Source organism: Macrotis lagotis, chromosome 2, assembly GCF_037893015.1.
Source record: "Macrotis lagotis isolate mMagLag1 chromosome 2, bilby.v1.9.chrom.fasta, whole genome shotgun sequence".
Taxonomy (NCBI): Eukaryota; Metazoa; Chordata; class Mammalia; order Peramelemorphia; family Peramelidae; genus Macrotis; species Macrotis lagotis.
This window is the reverse complement of record NC_133659.1, coordinates 111,017,528-111,036,119: the sequence shown is the minus strand read 5'-3', so window position 1 is coordinate 111,036,119 and position 18,592 is coordinate 111,017,528. Positions and strand designations below refer to the sequence as shown.

Sequence of the window (18,592 nt, the reverse complement as noted above, 5' to 3'; positions counted from 1 at the left end):
ACTTTCAAGCTTCTAGGGTTGTGGTGATGATCAAAAGGGATAATAATTGGCGGCTAGGTGGCACAATGGATAGAGCACCGGCCTTGGAGTCAGGAGGACCTGAGTTCAAATCCGGCCTCAGACACTTAATAATTACCTAGATGTGTGGCCTTGGGCAAGCCACTGAACCCCATTGCCTTGCAAAAACTAAAAAAAAAAAAAGGATAATAATTGTAAAGTGCTTAACAGCGCCAGGACAAAAGTCTTATAGGTTAGCTATTTTATATGGGAACATGACTTTTTTGCATGACTTTACACGTATGATTGCTATAGTTCTCGTCTCCTCAGTGGCTTGGGGAAGGCCCAAGAGGGAAACAAAAATTTTAGAAAATGAATGTTAAAAATAAAAAATTTAAAAGACAAAAAATAAACATTAGCAATTATTATTTGTGCCTCATTAAACTAGATTGATTTTCCTCAAGTGAATATTACTGTTCTAATGCAAAGTGCGTTCTTCCTAACCTTTCACAAAATGGGGAAAAATAAACTTCTGAATTAAAAAATAAAACTAGAGAAAATCGCCAGTCTTTATGGAGGTTTGTAAAGCGCTTTATAAATATTATTAAATCATTACATATATTCATTGAGCATTACGCTAATCACACTGCAAAAGGGGGGGGGAAGCTCCGAATACTACAGGATTTTAATAAAAGTGAGTTTCGTTTCTTCAACGTTTTTCTTTAAAACGTTTCACGTGGGCGGAGTGAACTGTTCGTCACCGGCCGGCGCCCCAAGAGTTGCAGGGAAGGACGTGAGGGCGGGGCGGGGCCCCTGGTCAGGGCGGAAGGGGCGGGGCCACAGGCCGCTCGTCCTTCCGGTGAGCCGAGCCGGAAGCTCCGGGACCAGGTGTGTGAGCCGGGAAAGTCCGGGTAGGGCGCGGGGGGAGAAGCGGGGAAGAGCGGGCGTGCCCGTGTGCGCATGCGCGCCGCAGAGCTCCGCCTCTCCGGAGGCGGGAAGCGGGGCTCGCGGGGGCGTGGGGGAAGCAGTTACTATGACCCCGTGACCCGACGCGGGGAGGGCGGGACCGCAGAGGCCTCTAGAGCCCCGCAGCTTGGCAGTTTTCAGTCTTTTTTCAATCATATCCAGCTTCCCGGACCACCTTTGAGGTTTAATTAGCAAAAAATCATGTCCTTCCCCAGTTCGTTTTACAGATGAGGAAACTGAGGCAAGGAGCGTGAGGTGACTTGCCCAGGGTCACACGTGGCCGAGACTGGATTTGAGCTCGGGGAGAGGAGTCTTCCGCGGAGCTACACCCAGCTGCTACCTGTAGCCTTAGGTGAGGGGGACTCCAGGCAGTCCGATTGTCTTCCCTGCCCCGCCCAGGTGTCCCCGGCCTGGAGACCAGGCGGCGTGGCGTCCCCGCTCTCCCCCAGGCCATCCCCTAAAGCCCTAAGTAGGAGAAGGGCCCGTCTGCATTACCTGAGAAGAGGGGCTCCCTGTGGGGCGGGGGCTTAGCACAGCCCCCTCACTCAGATTCACGTGCTGGGCATAGCATCACCTCCCCGAAGTCAGGCTGGGCTCCCCGAGGAAAGGCCAGGCATCATCATTTTATAGATCTGCTTATGTAGTTAAAATACACACCTATACTTTATATGGATTTATATAAAATATATGTATATATTTATGTGTAATTATATAAAATACGTACATATACATTTATGTGTGTTTATATAAAATATGCACACATGTAGACATTTATATGTATATTACACATAAAATATATGTATATATTTATATGTCTATATAAGTATATTTATACGTATATTATATAACATGCATACATTTATATTTATATGTATACTACACATAACATACTTGTATATATTTATGTGTACACAGGTATGTTTATATGTATATACATATAAATATATGTATAGCATATATAACATATTTATATTTATATATGTAGACATTTATATGTATATTTTATGTATAAAAGATATGTATACATTTATATATGTATATGCAGACATATGTAAATTTTATATTTAAAATATATGGATATATGTAGACATATGTATATTATATAAATATATATTTATTTTTATAGACATTTATATGTAATTATATATAAAATATATACATTTATTTTTATATGTATATAGGCATGGTTATATGTATTTTATATATATATATATAACATACATCTATATATGTATACATTCATATGTATATTTTATGTATAAAATATATGTATACACTTACATGTATATTTTATATAAAATATATGTATACATATATGTATATTATGTATACATATATATTATATATAAAATAAATGTATATATTTATATGTAGACAATTTATATATAAAATATATGTACACATTTATATTTATATGCATATATGTACACATATGTACATGTATATTATATATAAAACATGTATATATTTATATATAGACATTTATATGCATATTTTATATAGAAAATATATATACATTTATATGTATTTTATCTATAAAATATATGTACACATTTATACTTATATGTATATAGACATATTTATATGTATATTTTATAGATAAAATACACATACACATTTATATTTATATGTATATAGACATATTTATATGTATATTATACATGTGACTTTATATGCATATATTTTATATAAATATACATGTGTAAATAAAATATATAAACACATATACATGCAGACATACCCATACATATTTTTTAAGGGTCACAATAAAAGGAAAGGCTAAATTTTGAGTTTGATCCGATTTGTAGATTTAGCCTGTGGTGGTCAGTCCAAGAAGAGAGCAACTGGAGGAACCACATTAGTGAGCAGAATCAGTTCAGAAAGGGACCTGCCCTTTATATTCCCCTAGTGTAGGAGATAACAGGGCCAGTGTGGACTTCTAGTACATCTCTCATTTTTACTTGATAAAAGGCTGCTGAGATCAGGTAACTTCCTTAGGGTCATATTTGTCAAAGAGTACATTGAGAATAGTAGGCACTTAAACTGGGAGTGGCTGAACAAGTTGGGGCATACGATTGTGATGGGATACTATTGTTCTGTAGGAATGACTACATTTCAGAAGAATCTGGAAAGACTTCTATGAACTCATGCAAAATGAAGTGAGCAGACCCAGGAGAAAATTGTTCACAGAAGTAGATGTGAAAATTAGACAAGGCTGAATCCTTCTAGATGTCTTAACACATTTCACACTTTTGACTCATTCTTCCTGTGTACTTTCTCCTGTCTGGGTCTTTTAGCACACAATTCTTTCTTTGTTCTCCTTTTATCTGTCTGATTCATTTCAGTCTCTTATGCTGGGTCTTCATCTGTGTACTACCTCCTACGAGCAGGTGCATCTCAGGACTACATCTTGGTCCTCTTTATACAGTTTTCTCAGAGATCTCATCAGCAATACTGGATTCAAGTTGCCATCTAAATGCAGTCCCATATTCAGTCCCATTTTCTCTCCATTCCCCAATCACTATCTACTTAGAACACATCTCTACCTGGATGTTACATAGGTCCTTCATACTCAATCTGTTCACATTAGAACACATTATCTTTTCCCCTAAACCTTATTTTCTTGACATTTTGCTTTCCATCAAGGGCAACATCTTTCTCCCTTTAAACCAATCAGTTGCCTAGTCTTGTTATTACTATTTCCATCACATTTCTAGATTAGATAGCCACTACCTTATCTAAACAATTGCAATATTCTCCTTAATAGGACTTCCAGTCTTTAGTTTCTCTTTTCTTAAATACATTCTCCTTGTAGCTACCAAAATAATCTTTCTAAAACACAAGTCTAATCCTGTCACTCCCATGCTCAAATAGTTTCTGTGACTCCCTGAATATGAAAAAAAATATTTTTTTAATCATTTAAAACTGTTAACTTGATTCTAGCCTTTCCCCCTGACTTTTTTAAATTAACATTTATCTTCAAATTTTTGTCTCAAATTCTCTCTTCTTCCAGCCTCTCCCCCACCTTCAGAGAAGGCAAGTGATATGATACTCACTATACATATGAAATCTTGCAAAACATTTCTATATAATGTTTACAAAAATAGGTTGCAAAAAAAATCCCACAACTAAGAAAAACAAAATGAAAAAACATCCCTCATTCTGCATTCATAGTTTTGGTTACTATATTGATCACAGTAGCTTAAGTTTTTCACGGTTGGTTGGTTATTGTTATAACATTGCTGCTACTTTGTACGGTGTTCTTTTGGTTCTGCTAACTTCACTTTGCATGATGACATATACATCTTCCTAAGTTTTTTTCTGAAACTATCCTCTTTATCATTTCTTATAGCACAATTGTATTCCATCACAATCATATAGGCACAACTTATTTAGCCATTCCCCAATTGATGACATCCCATTAATTTCCAATTCTTTGCTACCCCACAAAGAGCTGCTAGAAATATTTTGTCCATATAGGTCTTTTTCCTTTTTCTTGGATCTCTGGATTACAGTCCTAGTGATATCTCTTTTGACTGGTTTCACATTTCTTCCTCCATGTACCCCCCCATCTTTATTCCAGAATATTGGCTGTTTTCCCTTGAATTATATACCATTTTTATTCTCTACATCTCTGTACCCATAAATTGTCTCACATACCTGGGACACTCTTCTTCTCTGTTTCTTGGAATCCTTCAAGGCCTCCTTTCAAGTCCCATCTCCTATATGAGGTCCTTCCTCATTCCTTCCATTTTTAGTGAACTTTCTTCCTTTAAATATTACTTTGCATTCATTTTGAATATATTTTATTTTTTTTTTTACTTGTATATATGTTGCCCAGAGTCGGCATCTGATAATAAATACTTATTGAATTGAAGAAAAAGGACTTAGAATGTAAGAACTGAATTTGTAATAATAATAGCTAACATTTATATAGTATTTACTGTATATTGGGCGATAAGTGCTTCACATTTATCTTATTTAGTCTTCACAACAACCCTGCAGAGTAGGAGCTATTATCACCACCCCCATTTTACAGATTAGGAAACTGAGGCAAACTGAGGTTTAAGTGACATGCCCAGTTAATGTCTGAGGCTATATTTAAACTTGGGTCTTCCTGACTCCAGTCCAAGCACTCTTGCTACTGTGCCATCTGGGTAATAAGTCTTTTCTGCATAATTTGAAACATTTCAGAGACCCCAAACTTTGGAATGCATTGAGATATCAGGGTAAAGAGCTGGATAAATGACCTTGGAAAGGTGAGGTTAAGTAAATGGAAAGATTGTGTTGGAAGAATGCTGTAATATGCCATGAGTTCCTCATAGTTATCTTCTGTTTGTTTTCAGGTCCTTCCTTCAGTGTCTATAAGTTGACAAATTAAATTGTTAGAGCTTGGCCCCAGGAAATTATACTAGGTCATTCCAGATCTTGTCCAAGTACCTGATGTCTGCCCTGAATCCTCAAGCATTGGTGACAGTAACTCAGAAGACTCTGAGTGTGAGGAAAAGAAGGGGTCCACCCCGAGCAGTTTGCCTCCACCTAGCTGGAGAAGTCAGAGCTGTGGCCAGGGGCCTGAAGCCAGCAGTCCTTTATGATTACAATGCAGCAGGGGCTGACCAGGTTCAGAGATATGTGGGAGAGCTACAGAGACTGGGTCTCTTGCCCCAGGCACTGCACATTCTGGAGTTGGGGGGAAACATCTTGATTGTCAATCCTGGGCAAGTATGTCAACATATGCAGCAGGTGCTTCTCAACCCTATGACTTTCGTGGATATTTCAAATTTCAGATCTCTCCCTGCCCTCTGCCAACTTAATGAGCTTGGAGATTTGAAAAACCACTTGACTGAGATCATGACCCACTTACAGAGCCTGCAGAGGAATCCCCTCTTGCCCATCTCCCGAAGTGAACTCTCTTCTGTTGGCTGGAATCTTTGTACCATATTTGGGATTCTCCTGGGCTATCCTGTCCCCTATTTTTTCCACCCCACCCAAGGGGATAGCAATTGCTTGGCCATGATCCCACTGCGTGTGTTTACTACTCGAACTTCATGTTGTTGGCTCACAGGTCTCGGTCAGATTCAGCTCTATTCTTTCAGTATCCCAGAGAGCTTGTATCCAGCCCTGAAAGATAAACTGGACATATGGAGGCAGGACCTCAGGGCTCGATTTGGAGCTCAGGGTGATTTTTCTGACCTTATTATTTCCAATGAAGTTGTTACAATGCCTTCAGTGGTACTGTGATTTTAATCTCCTTCTACCTGGTGGACATTCAATAAATGGTGATGATTAGCTGTGTAATCATAGGCAAGTCTCTTAACATCTTTGAGTGTGGAACCTTATCTGTAAAATAGGAGTATTAATACTTACACTGCCTACCTTACTAAGTTGTGAGGAAAAATAAGATGTTTATTATAATTATGAAGTGTGAACACCCTAAGGGGGGCCAGGTTGTGATGACAGGCATTAAGTTGTTGCTATGGTGTCTTGTTTCCTGATCAATAGAAAGAAGCTAAGAATGATAAGGTGGTGGGGAGTTGGTCCTCTCTTTGGGGGAAACTGTTTTGACCTAAGTTATCAGTTTTATGGTAACCTTGCAAATAACAAACCACAAATTCCACTCATTGTTTGTTTTTTGGCGTCACCTCAGGAGCACAACTGAATAATTCTAAATTTTCTTTCATGGGCCAGCTGCAGTGTTCTATTCTTTAGGCTAAAAATCTCTAGTTCTTTTGTCAAATCCTTATTTGGTGTGATTTCAAGGCCCTTCACATCTTGGTGTTCCAAGGGACAATACCCTTCTTAAAATATGGTTCCCAGAAATTAACATAAAACAACAAATGTAGCCGGAGCACATTTAGGAAGTTACTGGTAGAATGTCATCTGTCAGCAGTATATAGTGAATACCCAAAGACAGGTTATATACAATCTGGTGGAATTTATTGACATATCCCACAAATAGTTCCCAAAGTAAAACAGATCAGGATACCTTTCTCCCCCTCTCCCCACCAGCAGCATGAAAAGAACAAAACAACAAACCATCTTTGAATCTTCTGCTGCTTTACTTCTTCTCTCAGGGCATTTCTCTTTTACACTTGTTGCAGGACTTTCAGATTACTGGGCTGTTTATTGGGCTGTCCATATTGGCCAAAAATGCTGCTAGTGCTATAGCAATCACTACTATTAGCACAGGAAGCCAACAGCCACATTGTCTCTGAAATGGGGAAAAGAAATAAATTGCCTTGAGCCTGGATCTTCCTCTCCTTTGGCAGAAGAAAAACTTGGCCCCATCCCATTGCTCAATATGTTGCATCTTTGCAGAGGATTACCCAGCCCATAGGCCAGGGCAGGGGCCACGGGCTCAGTTGATAAAATGCTCATATGGCTGATCTAATTACAATAAAAAAAATAGATCAGCAGCATTTACTTTGTTCTCATTCACAGTTTCCTTGTTTCCTGTTCTTTTACTTCTAGCCATTTCCCTTTTTTTTGGTCCCTGTTTCCCACAGAATATTAATTTATGTCTGTTGTGGATAGGGATTGAAATTATCTTATTGGTAGAGGCAACTGGGGGTGAAGGCTGGAATCTTCAATGCGTTTAGTAATCTTAAGAGAATTGCCTAGAATACTAGCATTATTAAGTGACTTGCTGACTCACGCAGCAAATGTGTGTTAATAGAAGTACTAGCCTCAGGTCTTGACTTCAAGGCCAGGAGACATGATGTCTTTCTTGTTTGTAATTTTTTTTTCACCTAGTTTTAGAGTCTCAAGAAATCTAAATGGAAGAAACAAAGGACAAGCCACTGAGAATTTTTTTTTTTGGCAAGGCAATGGGGTTATGTGACTTGCCCAAGGCCACACAGCTAGGTAATTATTAAGTGTCTGAGGTTGGATTTGAACTCAGGTACTCCTGACTCCAGGGCTGGTGCTCTATCCACTGTGCCCCACCTAGCAGCCCCTCAAGCCACTGAGATTTTAAACAGTTAATTTTTCTTTTAAGCTCTTGGTACCTGGTCAATCTTATTCTTAGCATGTGGGAGAGGCAGTGGGACAGACTCATTAGATATAGTATGGACTGGTAAGTTTTATCTACAGTGAATTACAGCAGGCATCTTTAGGTTGGAGAGTCAGTGGGAGAGGGGGTCTCAGTCTTACACTGTGGGGTGATCTTTGACCTCGGTTCAGTTCCTCCCGGCATTGCTGTAGTTTCCTCAGGCAGGAGAGGTACTCGTCACTCAGGCTATCCAACTCCAAATGTAATTCTCCACACTGAAGATAATAATATGACCACAGTCAGTGTTACTTCCTTTGTAATTCAGTCTTTCTAGGCATCTTTAGTTTCCCTCACATGAGGCAGCTACTTCAGGATTTTAAAGAAGGGGTTGACCCCTGATTCGCATCTAGTAATAATGACAGCTGATCATAATGATTTAAGACTTATATGTCAGACATTTTTCAGATTTATTATTTTTCCTGGGAGCTGGAGCTCTCTCTCTCTCTGTGTGTGTGTGTGTGTGTGTGTGTGTGTATAAACACACACAGACATTTGAGAATAATATGGCATCACATATAGGGAAAGAATACTGGATTTAGAGTCCAAAGATAAAGGTTTATGTTCCAGATTTGCCATTTAGTAGCTGGGTGATCTTTGATTCCAAATTCAGCAAGCATTTGTTAGATGCCTATTTGTGAACTATTTAGGGGATAGGGAGGGATAGTATCAATTTCATTGCTATATTTCATCTTCAAATGAGAAACTTCCATAATGCAGTCTAGAACATCGTCTAGAGCACCAAAAGATAAAGTGTTTTGTCCAGGGTCACTCAGTCAATCTGCATCAAGTGGGCAGGACTTGAACCCAACTCCTCTTGGCTCCTGCCAGACTGCCTGGTATTAGGATGCAAAGACAAAACAAGAGCCAGTTTCTGCCCTTGACTGGGAGAAGTAGCTTAATCTTATTGAGCCTCAGTTTTGTCATCTGTAAAATTAATATAATACCTGTCATGTCTACCTTTCTGTAAGAATCAATAAGAAAATAAAAATAATTATATAGGGATTTATAAATTATAAAATGCTTTCCATCTATGGGAGGTAATTAGGACAAGGAATATTACCAACACCATTTCACAGCTGAGAAAAGTGACCCTCAGAAAAGTGACTTGTGTGGTTAAGATCACACTCTTAGCAAGGATCAGTCTAGACTTTAACCAGATCCCTTCCGTGACACTATAGCTGCCTCTCAATGGATCCAGAAACTTCTTGGAAAACTCAATTGCTATGCAAATGTGAGGCATGGTGTGATTTAAAGCAGAGGTGTTCCAATATATAATCTGAGAAATATTTAGCAAAATAAATAAAAATACAATAAATCAGTATTTCATTTAAAACAGTCAAAATGAAGCCTGCTGGGGTCATTATGTATGATTTAGTGGTCTCTGTTTTTATTTGAAATTAAAGAACCACTTATACTATACAGGGGATTTTTTTTTATTAGACTGAGAAATATACTTTTGGTCAATTGTGAACAGTTAACCTATTTCTGAATTGTGCTAGGAAAAGTCAAAGGTTAGCATTGAGAAAGGCCTGGACTATGTGTCTTATGTCCTTATAAGGGATTGGTTCAGGAAAATGTTAAGATGTTCATGATTCAGACAAAAGATGTCTTAAATGACTACCTTTGGGAAGATGCATATACTTAGGTACAGCAACTGAGTGGGAATCCTTCCTCTTATATTGTTATTGAAGCAGCTGAATTTCCTCCCACACAGATGAACCCCCTTCTCACCTCCTTCTCTTTGACTTGAAGCTGCAAAGTCCTCTCTTGTAACTGGTCCCTGAGATTCTTTTCTCTCTCCTCCCCTGAACCCTTGGACTTCTCTTCCAGATGGGTGGGGGTTGAACTCCATGTAGGACAAGTCTGACCTAAAAAATCCAGACTCTGTGAGTATGCAGTCTATGCCTTCAAGAAGGAGGGGGCTGCTCTGAGCAAGAAGAGCTATAAACTTTGGATTGGAAGGGTCTTGCTCTCAGGATTCATCTAATAGGCACCTCTATATTTAAAGGCATCCTATGAAGGGATCTTTACATCCTTAATTATCCTGTTAAATAACCTGAGTGTTGTTTCTTTAGCTTGAATCCATTCCTTCTTGTTCTAACTTCAACAGTTAGTCACCTCTAAGATGCAATAACTAGCTGGCAAGTCATTTGTGCCTTCTGGGCTTATGTTTTCTCATCTATAACATGAATGAGATGATCTAGATAATTTATGAAGACTCTTCTAGTTCTAAATCTCATGGTTCCCAAAATGAATCTTCACATATGTGAAGATGGTTATTCTAATATTCCTCTGCCTTCTCTTCCTTAGACTTTTTTTTTATCCCAAAGATAAAGTATAAAATAGTAGAACATTGAGTCAGGTCTGGAGTTTTGATTTCTTACATGAACTTTGACAGCAGTAGTAACTGCATGACCAGAAGCAAGTTACTCTTTTCCTCAGTTTTCTTATTTGTAAAAAGGATATCATAATTCTTGCTATTCCTGAAGATGATAAAGTGTGTCCCAGCTCTGTACTTCCTGGTTGCCTGCCTTATCCCTTAATTGGGTAAGAAAAGTGCCATATGGATTTAGAGAAAGGTCTTAGAACTTTGATTTTCTTGATATGCGGAACTCCCTCTACAAATGCAGTTGAGCATTTTCTCCTCAAGGTAGTCTTAGAATTGCTTAGAGTATTGAGAGAGAAGTTAAAGCACTTGCCCCGGACAACATAAGCTAGGATGTGTGAGATAGGATTTGAACCCAGGTCTTCATGACTGAGGATAGCTTGCTCTCTACTATTCCATATTGTCTTTTGAATACCTGGCTATGAGATCCCAGTAATTGATTTCTATTTCTTTCCTTTCCCACCCTTTGCCAAGGTGCTTCACATTCTAATTAAATAGATCACTTAATTAGAGTACATGAATTTGTCTATGAGGATTCTGTTGTTGATATCCAGGAATATTTTAGATATTCCTAGGAAACATGGCAGCAAATCCTTTAGGATAAGGGGAAAGTTGCTGTGGAAGGTTTCCTAGTATTGCTTGGTGTTATGTGGCTGGAAAGGCAGCATTCTGGAAGTGGTTTAGGGAATCATAATCAAATCTCAATAAAGGAAGTAAGAACTGACATAGGAATCCTGAGTTTAAAATCAATTTATTTTACATGTTTACCATCACAGATACAGGTTTTCACAGAGAACAGAAATCTCATTTCATAGTGTCTGAACATCTATTGTCTTAGCAACACAAGGCTTCCTGAAGAGTACACTAGCTCACTGCTACACAAGAGGACTTCAAAAATTCTGTTTGTCTAGACTAGAGTAATAGAATCCCAGGATTGGGTAGGAATCTCTTCTAGTCCAGCCCTCTGCCTCCAGGCAAATAAGACAAGTATAGAAGTCTTAGACTTGGATGTAGGGAATTGGCTGACCTTTCTTTGGCATAAGTTTTTCTTGGGTGTCAAGCTGGGTGGATTGGCTCTGGAGAAGACCTGTAAAAAAACAGGATGCTCTGATCTTTTCTATGCTGAGTATGTTTGCCCCGTAGAGTTTCATTTAGGTCCCCTTCCTTTAGCATGAATGAAGATCTTTTATTTCTGAATGAGATCTGTAGACCAGCCTTTTCTCTTTATGGATGAAAAAGTGGGGTCCAGACTTGGTCTTTTGTTGTAGTAGAAAACTACCAGTCCTTGCTTCTGAAGTGCTTATAATTAATAGCATTTTTCTTTCCAAGTGATGCATTTGATCAAACTTTCTCATCTGAACATATTCACCTGCATAAGTTCTTCTATATGAATATCTCTTCTGTCTCTGTTCCCAAGGAAGCCTCTAAACATGTCCCACTTTTTTTCCTAGTGGTAGCCCTATCACTGTTTGAGTCATTGGGGACAGGATCAAAGTTGGTATCAGGAGAAGAGTATTGATTTAGACATATGTCCTCCAGCTGCTGCCCAGAAGCACCTTGATACCCACCAACCTTAGAAAAATACTCTTTAAGGGGAAGATATATATACATATATACTCAATTGGTAATGGAAAACTATATTACTCAAGAAGGAGGAAGGTAAAGGGGATGAAAGGGGAAAAGTGATAAAAGGGAGGCTAGGAAAAAGAATGTAGTGGTCAGAAATAAAATAGACTTTAGGGGAGAAACAGGATAAAAAAGAGGTAAGGAAGAACAGAAGAAAATAGGATGGAGGAATCCAATTTTAGTAATGATAACTGTGAATGTGACTGGAATTAATTCATCCATAGAATGGAAGGAGATGGTAGAATAGATTAGAAACCAGAATCCAACAATATATTTTTTACAAGAAATAAAATTGAAATAGACACACACACACACACACACACACAGAGACTTAAAATAAGGTCCTGGAGTAATATCTATTATGCTTCAACTGAAGTGAAAAAGGGGTGGCAATCATGATCTCAAATAAAGCAAAAGCAAAATTAGACCTAATTAAAAGCTGCATCTTTCCAAAAGGAACAATAAACAATGGAGTACTGGCAAAACTAAACTAATATGCATCAAATGATATAATATTTAGATTATTAAAGGAAAAAATAAATGAATTAAAATAGTACAACTCTACTTGGGTGATAAAATAATTCTAACTGTAAAATAAATAAGAAAAAAGTCAAGAAAATGAAGAGAATTTTAGAAAAGTTAGATATGATAGACTTCTGGAGAAAACAATAGGAATAGAAAAGAGTATATATCTTTTTTTTCAGCTTTTCATGGCATCTTCACAAAAATTGACCATGTATTAGGGTATTAAAACCTCACAAGCAAATGCAGAAAAGCAGGAATATTAAATGCATTCTTTTAAGACCATAAATTGATAAAAAATTTACAATTAACAAAGTACCATGTATGCATAGATTAAAAATTGATGGGAAACTAAACAATTTAATCCCAAAGAACACATGAGTCAAAGAACAAACCATCTAAATAATTTGTTGAAACAATAAGACATTCCAAAATTTGTGGGATTCAGTCAAAGCAATACTTAGGGGGAAATTTATATCTCTAAATGCTTACATCAGTAAAAGGAAGAAAAAGCAGACCAATGAATTGAATATACAATTAAAAAAACTAGAAAAAGAACAATAAAAAAATCCCTAATTAAGAACTAAAATGGAGATCCTGAAAACCAAACCAGAAAATAAATATATATTTATATATATATATATATTTTATATATATATATATTTTTTATATATATATATATATATATATATATATATATATATAACTAGGAGCTAGTTTTATGAAAAAAACAAAATAGATAAACCGTTAGTTTAATTAAAAAAATTAAGAAAACAATTACTAGAATCACAAATGAAAAGGGTAAATGTATCACCAATGAAGATGAAATTGAAGCAATTACTAGAAGTTATTTTGCCCAATTTTATGCCAGTGAAATTGACAATCTAAGTGAAATTGATGAGTATTTACAAAAATAAAAACTATCCAGATAAATAAAAGAGAAAATATAATAATTACATAATCCTATCAATGAGTTCTTAGGAACCAGAAGAATTCTACAATTGAAACATTTAAGGAACAGCTAATACCAATGCTATATTAAATCATTTGAAAAAATAGGTTAAAGAAGGAGTCCTGCTAAATTCCTTTTTGACACAAATATAATTTTGATACCTAAACCAGGAAGAGCAAAAACAGAAAAAAAACTACATACCAATTTTCATAATGAACATTGATGCAAAATTTTTAAATAAAACATTAACAAAGAGATTACAGCAGAGTATCATATAGAACACACCTATGACCAGGTTGGATTTTTACCAGGAATGCAGGGCTGGTTTAATATTAGGAAAACTATCAGTATAATTGACCATATAATCATATGATTTTTATTGCTTTTGTTATTGATATCAATAGATAAAAAAGTCTTTTACAAAATACAATATCCATTCCTATTAAAAAATACTAGAAAGCATAGGAAACAATGAAACCTTAAAATGATAAATAGTATCTATCTAAAACCAAGAGCAAGCATTGTTTCTAAAGGGGGGGATAAACTGGAATCATTCCCAGTCAAATCAGGAATGAAATAAGGATGTTCATTATCACTAGTATTATTCAATACTAGAAATTCTGGTATAGCAGTAAGACAAGGAAAAAGAGAATGAAAGAATCAAAATAGTGAGGAAATACTTTGCAGATGATATGATGGTATATTTAAGAGAATCAACTTAATTAGTTTAAGCAATTAACAATTTCAGCAAAGTTGCAGGATATAAAATAAACCCACGCAAATCATCTGTATTTCTATATACTACAAAGTTCAACAAGAAGAGATAGAAAAAATAATTGCAGACAATATAAAATACTTGTGAATCTAACTGCTAAGACAAATCCTTGGATTATATGAACAGAATTACAAAACATTTTTCATACAAATAAAGACATCTAAACAACAGTAGAAATAATGATTGCTTATGGGGAGGCCAAGCAAATTTAATAAAAATAGCAATACTACCTATGTTAATTTACTTATTCAGTGCCATACCAACCAAACTATCAAAAAACTATTTTACAGAGCTAGAAAAAATAATAAAATTCATCTGAAAGGACAAAAGAGTATCAAGGGAATGAATGAAAAAAATATGAAGGAAGACAGCCTAATGGTTCCAGATTTAAAACTATATTGCAAAATTATAGTTATCAAAACAATCCGGTACTAGACAGAAAATAGAATGGCAGATCAGTGGAATAGATTAGATACACAATACATAGTAGTAAAAAAACCATAGAAATTTAGTATTTGATAAATCCAAAGACCCTAGCTTTTGGGGTAAGAATTCACCATTTGACAAAAATTACTAGGAAAACTGAAAAACAGTTTAATAGAAACTATGTATAGATCAGCATCTCACAACCAGTAACAAGATAAGATCAAAATGGATAAATGCTTTGGACATAAAGAATGATATAAGTAAATTAGGGGAGACAAGGAAAAAATGTACCTTATCTATGGATAAGGAAAAATTCATTACCAAACAAGACATAGAGAGGATGGTAGGAAGTAAAAAAGATAATTTTGATTACATGATATATAAAAGCTTTTGCACAAACAAAACTAATATAGGTAAAATTAGAAGGAAAACAGGAAACTGGGAAGAATTTTTTACAGCAAGTTTCTCTGATGAATGCCTCCTTTATAGGAAACTGAGCCAAATTTATAAAAACAAGAGCCATTCCACAGTTGACAAATGGACATAGAATATGACTTTCAGAAGAAGAAATCGAAGCTATTTATAATTACATGAAAAAATGTTCTAAATTACTAATGATTGAAGAAATGCAAATTAAAACATCTCTGAGATACCAACTCACATCTATCAGGTTGAATAACATGACAGAAAAGGAAAATGATGAAGGGAGGGAATGTAGAAAAATTGGGATAGTAATGATAGTAACCCTTAGTAGAGTTGTAAACTATTTTCCAACATTCTGGAGAACAATATAGTTCAAAGGCCTATAAAATTGTGCACACCCTTTATAGAGTTGTATCCCAAAGAAATCAAAGGAAAGAGAAAAAGGACTTGTTTTTCAACAATATTTCTAGCAATTCTTTTTGTATTAGTGAAGAATTGGAAATTGAGGAGATGCCCATCATTTGGGGAATGATCGAACAAGTTGTGGTATATGATGGAATACTTTTGTGCTGTAAGAAATGAAAAAGGATAATTTCAGAAAAACCTAGGAAGAACTCAGGTGGGGACAGCTAGGTGGCACAGTGAATAGAGCATGAGTCCTGTAGTCAGGAAGACCTGAGTTCAAATTCAACCTCAGTCACTTAATTCTTACTTAACTGTGTGACCTTGGGCAAGTCATTTAGCCACATTGTCTTGAGAAACCCAAACAAACAGAACAAAACAAAACTCAGGCAAACTGAAATAAGCAGAATTAGGATAACACTGTACATAGTAATAGCAATAATGAAAATGTGAAAGCCTTAGCTACTCTGATTAACACAATGATCCAATACAATTCCAAAGACCCATGATTAAAAATGATATTCTCCTCCAAAGAGAGAATCAATGAACTCTGAATTCAAATGAAGATATACATTTAAAGAACTTTATTTTTTTGTTTGTGTTTTCTTTTGCAAAATAACTAGGATGTAAATGTATTTTGTACTTCGCATGTATAATCACTATCAAATATTCTCAAGAAGGGACTGAAAGAATTTTGAACAAAATTTTTAAAAATTTTAAAAATTTAAAATGATTAAAATTATTATTTTAAAAGATTATTAAAAGGATAATAGGGACATATTTAATGAAATAAATCAAAATAATTTTTTAGAAAAGAAAGGAACTCTTTAGATGAGAAGCATAAACCTAGACTCTTGTTCCTTTGTCCTCTGAGACTTCAGGAAAACACAAATAAGGCTAGTGTTGGAAAGTCAGGAAGAGTTAGGAAGACTCTTCTTCATGAGTTCAAATTTGACCTCAGACACTGACTAGCTGTGTGAACCTAGACTAGTCACTTAACCCTATTTGCATCATCATAAGGTAGAATATTTAAGAAGAGTTCAAATGCATCACTTGTGAAGAGCTATGCTGTTAATCTTGGGCTCTATAAAAGCAGACCCCAGTAGTTTATATCATGACAGAAAGGTTAAGTCTGGACTTCAACTTTCTCTCTGTAAAACAAGGACCTTGGCGAGATGATATCTCTCTTATGCCAATGTTCCAGTTAGGACCCTGTCAATTTGGGGCTACTCCTGCCTTATTAATAGTAAATCTTCCAACTCAGTTCTCATCCCTTTGCAACCCTAGTTTCTGATTCCTGACCACCAATTTTGGTTGCCAAGGCACAAAAATCAATTTTCTAACTTTTTCTCCCTAAGCTTGATCTCACCCATGCTATCTCTTTCCCTCTGGTGCTTTTTTTCTTTCCTTTTGTCATTGTCACAAGCTATCTCCTACCCTTCAAAGGTGAGAAATTCCATATGTGTCCAGCTTGCCCAGGTCCTCATCAGGATGGCTGGTTTGGGAGGGGGGAATATTTTGCATGGGAATGAGGAGAACTACAGGATAGGAAGGGAGGACTTACTCTGCAAGTGCTCAACTGTAGCCTTCAGGGCAAGCTTTTCCTCTTCTGACCTTTGTAGTTGACCTGAAGTTGAAAAGCACAAGCAAAAAAGAGAAAAAAAAATCTTCAGTGCCAATACTTTCAGTCCATGAGGTTGGATTTGTTAGAGTATAACCTACTTGGAGGCAGGGACTAAAACCTATCTTCCTTCAGAAGTTGAGTACCTTGCATATATATTAGATGCTTAGTAATTATCTGATGAAATGAATTGGGGATTTATAGTAGCATTTTTCTTGGTTGGGGTTAAATATAATAGATTCTGGCTTTATCATTCCCTTATCACAGAGTGAGGGGAAAAAAGAATCTGAATATCCCAGATTTAATAAATGATAGCTAATGTTTATATAGAATTTTAAGGTTTTCAAAATGTGTTTTCTCATTTGATTTAGCAACTTCATACTGGGATGGCTGGATTAATTACTATAGTTACCCATGGTTTGATCCTTCCCATGGCATAGCTGTAGTGGATTCTGAAACTTCACAGAAGCTCAGGTTTAATAAGAACATTTAAAGGACATTTTATTCATCCTCTCCCTTGGTACAAGAATCCCTTTTAGACTGAAGACTCATATCTCCCTTGCCTTACCCTTTCCTTTTTTTTTTTAGCTGAGAATACAGGTATTCATGACAAATTTTGTAAGCTTCTACAATAGGGTATCCAAAAAGATGTCTAGGGATGGGGATGGAGGATAGTGAGAACTCTGAGGAAGGCAGAAAAGAGATGAGACTTCAAAATTCTTTAGTACAATGAGGTTGCTTTTCAAACTGAGATACAGCCCCACTGTTTTCCCCTAATAAAGTTTGAGAACAATAGTAATTTAGATTTATGTAGAGTGCTGTACTAGGGAGTTCAAAACTTGAGTTTAAATCCTAGCTCTGACACTTTTGATAACTGCACTCATATTCAAATAACTTTACCTTTCTGAGCCTCAGTTTCATCTTTGAAATGAGGATAATGATAACTTTAGTATCTATCTTACAAGGTTCTTCTCAGTTTCAAATGAGATGCTATATTTTTGCAAACTTTAAAACCTTATAAAAATCTCAGTTATTATTTTACTCACAACAGCCTTGTGAGGTAGATAGGATAGGTATTATTAACCCAACTACACAGGTGGAAAAACTGAGCCTTACAGAAATGATTTGTTCAGCATTAAAATGTCAGAGACAAGATTCCAATGCAGCTCATGTAATTTCAAGTCAAATGTTGCTCTCCTATCACAAAGTACACAAAGCAAATTAAGCGATAAATGGTCAAACTCTCAACTGGAATGGTACCTTGCAAGTCACTGATGTTAGAGTAGCCCAGTTCTTTGTCCCCTTGTAGACGGTCAATTTGCATCTGGAGGTCTTGGTGTTCACACTCCAGAAGATGGAGGGCCTGGTTTAGCTGAAAATCTCGACTATCTGCTCCCTGTAAGGAAGAGGAACCCCTCCCAGAGATAAGGGTCAGTGTAGGGAGA

At 36.3% G+C, this 18,592-nt stretch overlaps 2 protein-coding genes across 7 annotated transcripts in view; one reads left to right on the top strand and one right to left on the bottom strand.

Moving 5' to 3' along the window:
* The first annotated feature begins 860 nt into the window (after positions 1 to 860).
* On the top strand, positions 861 to 13,140 carry C2H1orf74 (chromosome 2 C1orf74 homolog). 3 transcript variants are annotated; one of them, XM_074222574.1, is made up of 2 exons: positions 861 to 885; positions 5,310 to 13,140. In XM_074222574.1, exon 2 carries the CDS (start codon positions 5,407 to 5,409, stop codon positions 6,202 to 6,204), a length of 798 nt encoding a protein of 265 aa, XP_074078675.1. In that variant the 5' UTR covers positions 861 to 885; positions 5,310 to 5,406; the 3' UTR covers positions 6,205 to 13,140. The 3 variants fall into 3 exon arrangements, with proteins under 3 accessions (XP_074078675.1, XP_074078673.1, XP_074078674.1); XM_074222572.1 differs by lacking the exon at positions 861 to 885 and adding an exon at positions 1,056 to 1,315; XM_074222573.1 differs by lacking the exon at positions 861 to 885 and adding an exon at positions 2,642 to 2,948.
* TRAF3IP3 (TRAF3 interacting protein 3) overlaps positions 6,876 to 18,592 on the bottom strand; it is a 36,344-nt gene continuing 24,627 nt past the window's right edge. For 2 of the 4 annotated variants that reach the window (XM_074222568.1, XM_074222569.1), the window contains exons 11-16: positions 18,408 to 18,543; positions 17,091 to 17,153; positions 11,428 to 11,487; positions 9,746 to 9,882; positions 8,116 to 8,229; positions 6,876 to 7,174 (exon numbers count right to left, since the gene is read on the bottom strand). In XM_074222568.1, the coding sequence (XP_074078669.1) occupies positions 7,070 to 7,174; positions 8,116 to 8,229; positions 9,746 to 9,882; positions 11,428 to 11,487; positions 17,091 to 17,153; positions 18,408 to 18,543 (615 nt within the window). In that variant the 3' untranslated portion in view covers positions 6,876 to 7,069. The remainder of the gene's footprint in view (positions 7,175 to 8,115; positions 8,230 to 9,745; positions 9,883 to 11,427; positions 11,488 to 17,090; positions 17,154 to 18,407; positions 18,544 to 18,592) is intronic. The other 2 variants (XM_074222571.1, XM_074222570.1) reach the window with 2 other exon arrangements.

Bases quoted from the DNA above. Each gene is read 5' to 3' on its own strand.
- C2H1orf74 (XM_074222574.1), top strand. From the start codon at position 5,407: ATGTCTGCCCTGAATCCTCAAGCATTGGTGACAGTAACTCAGAAGACT.